This window comes from Lolium rigidum, chromosome 3 (assembly GCF_022539505.1).
Source record: "Lolium rigidum isolate FL_2022 chromosome 3, APGP_CSIRO_Lrig_0.1, whole genome shotgun sequence".
Classification (NCBI taxonomy): Eukaryota; Viridiplantae; Streptophyta; class Magnoliopsida; order Poales; family Poaceae; genus Lolium; species Lolium rigidum.
Window position 1 is genome coordinate 1,703,199 of NC_061510.1, and position 6,194 is coordinate 1,709,392.

Below are 6,194 nucleotides of genomic sequence, written 5' to 3' on the forward strand. Positions count from 1 at the left end.
CACTATTAGTATACTATGCATGAGGCTTGCAACTTGTAAGATATAACTTTCATAACTCATATGCTTTATTACTACCGTTGACAAAATTGTTTCATGTTTTCAAAATAAAAGCTCTAGCACAAATATAGCAATCCATGCTTCCTCTCGCGAAGGGCCTTTCTTCTACTTTTATTGTTGAGTCGAGCTTTACCCATTTCCTCCTATCTAAAAAGCAAACACTTGTGTTAACCGTGCATTGATTCCTACATACTTGCATATTGCAATTGTTATATTACTTTATGTTGACAATATCCGGAAGATATACACAAGACTGCATTCGAGTACCAGGTTCAATGGGTTTGTTTGAATATGTAGTCATGACATTTGGACCGAAGAAACTCGGGGGCAGCTCACCCCGAAGGTCCTCTCCTCTGGAGAGCCGATTTCTTTCAAATCGGCTGGCTCTGCATGATAGTGCCCTCAGACATGATCAAGCCCAGGTCCATTCGGCTAATTTGTGTATCCTCGTCTCTGTTTCGCCTTGATCGAGACTCGGAGGGCAACCGACTCGGTAAATGTTCTGTTTCTAGAAGCCAATTGGAGTATCATCGGCTGGTCCAGTGTAGCAACCTTCTTCGAGGATGGTGAATTTTGCAGAGGAGTGTCACCAGGTCTCAGAGTCATCAGTCGAAGAAGATGAAGGATAGATTATGAGAGACCAATGCGTTGCTATCGGCTCATTGGGCGTCGATCCAGCTAACAATCGGCAGCTTCGTCTTGCCACGACATGACCCGACGAAGGAAAAGCATAATGATTTTGGAAATGTCATTTCCAAAACCAGGGGGGCATGTGTTATCACCAGAATTTGACCGAGTCAGAGGTGGGCCGCGATCAAGATGGGTTTGAAGAATACACATGGAAGAAATACGTGAATCGGCCTTTTATACCAAGTTGGGCTTAATTGCCCGTGTATCTGTAACATATTAGATCGCCTCTTAGTTTAGAAATTAGAGTTTTACCCGTGCACGGTTTAGTGCACGCCCACATTAGAAAGTCCCTTGGACTATAAATATGTACCTAGGGTTTATGGAATAAACAACAACTCACGTTCACCCCCAAAACAAACCAATCTCGGCGCATCGCCAACTCCTTCGTCTCGAGGGTTTCTATCGGTAGCGACATGCTGCCTAGATCGCATCTTGCGATCTAGGCAGCACAAGCCCCACGTTGTTCATGCGTTGCTCGTATCGAAGCGCTTTTGATGGCGAGCAACGTAGTTATCATTAGATGTGTTAGGGTTAGCATTGTTCTTCGTTTAAGCATGCTTACGTAGTGCAACCCTTGCATATCTAGCCGCCCTCACGCCTATCTCAGGTGTGGGGCGGCACCCCGCTTGATCATTATTTAGTAGATCTGATCCGTTACGATTGCTCCTTGTTCTACAAGGATTAGTTTAATATCTGCAATAGTTAGGCCTTACAAAGGGGGGGAGGATCCAGTGGCACGTAGGGTGGCGTTCGCAGGTCCTAAACGGGATGTTCCGAGGATCAACTCCATGTTGGTTTTTAGGCCTTGTTTAGGATCGGCTTACGAGCACCGTGCGTGGCCGCGAGGCCCAACGTGGAGTAGGATGATCCGATTATGCGGTGAAAACCCTAAATCGTCGTAGATCTCATTAGCTCTATCTTGATCAAGCAGGACCACCAAGTATTCGTGCACCCCGTACGGATCATGGGTGGATCGGCTCTTTGAGCCGATTCACGAGATAACCCGAGAGCCGATCGAGGCTCGTATTTAACGTTTACATGTATGCCCCGCAGAAACTAAGCGAGGCATCCCCATCACCTTCCCGACCGGGTATAGGTCAGGTGGCACGCCCTTGCACTTCGCAACGCCGCGTGTGACCAGAAAAGCATTGCGGGCCGTCGCTCGGAGGGGTCTCAGCCAGCCGCAGCTCTAGGCTCTTCCCGGCTCTACGGTGTTGACAAGGCCGCTGCCCGCCGGTGGGTTTTGGCAGTCAACAATACCAAAGAAAGAGTGCCAAATCCAGAGATCATGGGTAGCCACTGCTTCAAGTATCACAGTGCAGCCGTTTTTGTGACCCTTGTACATTCCCTGCCACGCAAATGGACAGTTCTTCCATTTCCAATGCATGCGATCAATGCTTCCAAGCATCCCTGGAAAACCCCTAGCTTCATTTGTTGCAAGGATCCTCCGAGTGTCTTCGACAGATGGGTGATCTCAAGTAAAAGTCTCCGAACACCGCTATGACAGCCCTGCGGAACCGGCGAAACAATCAAGGGCGGTGGACTCCGCCATCCGAAGATAGTCATCCGCACCATCACCGGGAGCTCCATACGCCAGCATCCTCATAGCCACTCGTGCACTTCGCGGTGACGAAAATCCAACCAAACCAGTGCAATCCGCCTTGCATCTGAAGTAGGGGTCAAAGTCTCGGATGGCATACACAATTTGCAGAAATAGCTTTCTTCTCATCCTGAAACGACGCCTGAAAACTGTCTCACCGTGCAATGGATTGTCGACGAAGTAGTCGGCGTACAACATGCAGTAGCCCTCCATTCGTTGTCTCGGCTTGCACTTCCGGCGACCTGGTGCCGACCCACCACGTCGACCCGGCTTGCCACCCCGGCGTACATGCTTGATAAGCAACCGAGGATCATCATGTGCTCCTCGTCTTGGGCGGCGGCTGCCATCTCTTCTCGCATAAGCTCGATGAACATCTGCTCCTCCTCTTCGTCCGAGTCCATGGCCGGCGAGGCAAATGGACGAACACCTGACGGGCGTGGTCGAGGCTAGCCGAGTCGCGAACGATGAGGAGTAGGCCGTCGTTGAAAAACAGGCAGGCGGAGGAGCAGGCAGATAGGCCGTCGTCGAAATACGGCGGAATATAGGCAGGTGGGGAAGGAGGGACGGCGGAATCTGGGCAACAAGCCGGCGGGGTGGTGCCGGCGGCGAGAGAGATACGAGGGGTGGGGGGGATTTTGAGCGAGGTGGTGGTGGGGTTCGTGTGTCGAGTCGCCGATAGATCGGGTCCTTCCCGCTTTTCACTCGTCCGGACTCCCCGATAGCTCCCCGGGGGACCGGGGATGGCGTAGGCTCGCCGGATGGATGAAGGGCCAAATTCGGACGAAACGAGGAACCGGGGGTGCGACTGGACCGAATTTCGCCGTCCGGATAGAAAAAACGTCGCTCAGGGATCTCGTCGGGGAGACAAGTGGGGATGCTCTTAGGATCTGGAGCCAAGCTTGCGTGCCTTTGCTCTCGACCGTCAGTGCTCCAGTGCTCCCTCCTATATGTACATCACTCTGTGCCCTGAAATACTGAACACACAAGGTAGCTAATGCGGCGGCGCAAAACACACAAGAATCACAGTTTTTTTTAGGGAACAAGAATCACAGTTATGACCGGAACATTCACATGCTTTTCTGGTCGAATGTTGCAGGGGATAGATAATACCCCCACTTTGATCTCTTGGTTGTCAAATTATGTTGCATTGCATGGCAGGGAAGGCAAACTAGCATATATTGGTTCTATACACACAATCAGTCCAGAAGATAAGAGTCCTTTTCGGACCTCGTATACTACACTCGTACCACTAGAAACTAAACAGCCAAACCGTATCGCGTATGAAGTATGTACAGAACCCCAAACACGTGTGAGCACACCCAGAGTTCGTCAGACCTGCGTTCGTTTTCATGGACGACGTCAGAGTCTTGAGACTTTTCTTCGGGAGCAGATTAGTTCTTTAGGATTGCCTCAAACTCGCCGCCGGCCGCGTCCCGCCGGCTGGACTTCCGCCACCGCCGGTCCCACGGCATCATCGGCCAGCACTTGACGGAGTCGCTGTCTCTCTCCCTGCAAACAGCACCGGTATTAGACTTTGTTAGGTTTAGCACCGCACTGGCTATATTAGAAAAACAAACCATGATGAAAGTGCTGATTTCTTGGACGCAAAGGTAGATTTACACTGATTCGAATGTTAGACATATTCTCCTGTGTAATTACTTTATATTCTCTATACATTTTGGGAAGCTAATTCTGAAAATGTTTACATTTCGGAACCGAGTTAGTACCAACTTATACTAAATCAGCGACAACGACATGTAGTAATATATAACGGAGGGAGAGAAGCAGATTGGACTGCCCAACACGACAAATGCCCCCCAAGTCACGCGCGCTCATACAGTTGCTTCCATCTTACGTAGTGATCATCTGCAGGTGCAGAGTGCGGCAGCGTCTCCGCGAGTCACTGTCGCGAGACCTCTCTATCAACATGTAGCTCCCGTGGTGCACAGCAGGGATGTGGGTGTGATCAAGCAAGCTGCCCACGCCGTACAGCTGGAATAGGATATTGGATATAGCACTAGAAATCTAGTCCGTGTCAAATCAGCAGCAGCCTCCTCGATCGGCTATGCAGTTGACGAGCTCACCCTAAGTACACTCGCCTTGGAATTGTCGCGCCGTGCGTGCCGGCTTTGGTTTAGCTGCACTGCGTCAACACTCAACACTATCAACGTATTGGCTTGGATCTTCCTAGCTACTGCTACAAGACCCAGCCGAAACAATTATCCTGAATGGAGCAAACGAGAAGGAGCCGCGTAACGGCTGTAATCACTGCCCGCGCGCGCGCGTACGTAATCCATGATCTCATCGTTACTTTGATGAATTTTAGAAGAAATATTTTCACTGAAATTCATTGATTTCGGTAGTTACTGAAATGTTTATGAAACCGAAATTTAAAACCATGTGTATGCTTGATGTGCAAGCGAACCCATACCCATCGACCGGGAGGTACTACCGCTACAAATGGATTACCTATTAGGCAGTACGTTGCCCGATCAATTAATGGATGGATTAGTTACCTCTTGTTGGAGTCGTCGGGAACGACGGCGGCCCTGGCGGGGACCGATGGCCCGCGGCCGCCGGCGCGCGGGGCGGTGAAGCTGCGGGTGATGGAGCGGGGCATGTAGAAGTTGAGGAGGACGCTGTCGCTGCTGCTGCGGAAGCTGCTCCTCGCGCTCCCGCTCCCGCTCTCGCTCCGCCTTCTCGAGGAGCCCCGCCTCTCCGTCTTCGCCGCCGTCTGCTGGTCGGACGGCCAACCCGGCCTCCCCAGGGGGCTCGGGATCGGCTCCTTCCTCTCGCTCGGGCTCGGCGGCAGCGGCGGCGGAAGGGGCAGGCCACCGGCGGTCTTCTCGACGAGGTCGGTGAGGGAGAGCTCGTAGTCGGACTCGGGGAGGCCGTGCAGCATCCCGAGCATCTCGTCCCGCCTCCGCGCGATCTCCAGCGCCCTCGCCGACGGAGACGCGCCCCCGTACGGCGCCGGCTGCAGGCTCATCCCCGGCACCCACATGCTCCCCGCCGGTAGTAACCGCCGCTCCGAGCCCGCCTGCAGCATGGCCGGCGCGCGAGACGAGAAGATGGAGAAGGCGACGACGGACTGGCCGCGTGTACTTGAGAAGGAGGAAAGGCGGTGCGTGTGATGGCGAGGGAGACGACGAAGCGCCTACATAAGAGGCACGCGGGCGGGCCAGCGATATGGCGGGAAAGCGACGGTTGGATACGTGACGTTGGGATCTACTACTAGAAGGTCTCGCCTCGCGCGCTTTTGCTTGGGTGAAAGCATCTCTCTCTCGGTGCGGGGCGTGCCTTCGGTTGCAAGCATGGAAGTCTTTTTTCTTCCTAGAATGCAGAGGCATGGAAGTCTAGGAACTCTAGAAGCAGCGGCAGAGGAAGTCTAAAGTGCCCGGTCCGTCATGTGCGACGCTGCAACTGCACCCTGCCAGACTACCTTAAAATCGAGAGTATCTGATACGTCCTCATCGACTCTGCTTTTTTTGCTGCTATGCACAAGCTATCTTTGGTGGGATTTGCTGGCTGAGAACTAAGTTCGAACTCAGTCTACACCATTTGATTTACTTCGTGATTCGTGCTAGTCATCAGTTGTAACATAAGAATTGAGATTTGATGACATCACCTGATTGAGAATGAAACTAGTTCTCAGTCGACTGAGAAATAGTCATACCCATCCTTAGTGCTTTCCGAGTCGTTGGTTTCACGCCAAGCTAGCTGGCTCGTTCGTGGACCGTTTGGAGACTCCGAGGGCTTAGAGCATCTCCAGTCGCGTCCCCCAAAGCGTCTCCCAAAGCAATTAGGGGCGCGTCGGACCAAAAAATGTCCAGCCGCGTCTCCCAAA

At 52.4% G+C, this 6,194-nt stretch overlaps 1 protein-coding gene across 1 annotated transcript; it reads right to left on the reverse strand.

Annotated features, from left to right (window-relative positions):
• Positions 1-3,354: 3,354 nt before the first annotated feature.
• Positions 3,355-5,465, reverse strand: LOC124694163. Its single transcript, XM_047227180.1, has 2 exons — positions 4,864-5,465; positions 3,355-3,856 (listed from the first exon to the last, which is right to left on the reverse strand). Exons 1-2 carry the CDS (start codon positions 5,394-5,396, stop codon positions 3,739-3,741), a joined length of 651 nt encoding a protein of 216 aa, XP_047083136.1. The 5' UTR covers positions 5,397-5,465; the 3' UTR covers positions 3,355-3,738.
• Positions 5,466-6,194: the final 729 nt, after the last annotated feature.

Excerpts from the sequence above, each read along its gene's own strand:
- LOC124694163 (XM_047227180.1), bottom strand. The coding sequence starts at position 5,396 with ATGCTGCAGGCGGGCTCGGAGCGGCGGTTACTACCGGCGGGGAGCATG. Across the intron at positions 3,857-4,863 it reads CCCGACGACTCCAACAAGAG|GGAGAGAGACAGCGACTCCG; the intron begins GTAACTAATCCA and ends TGCTGTTTGCAG.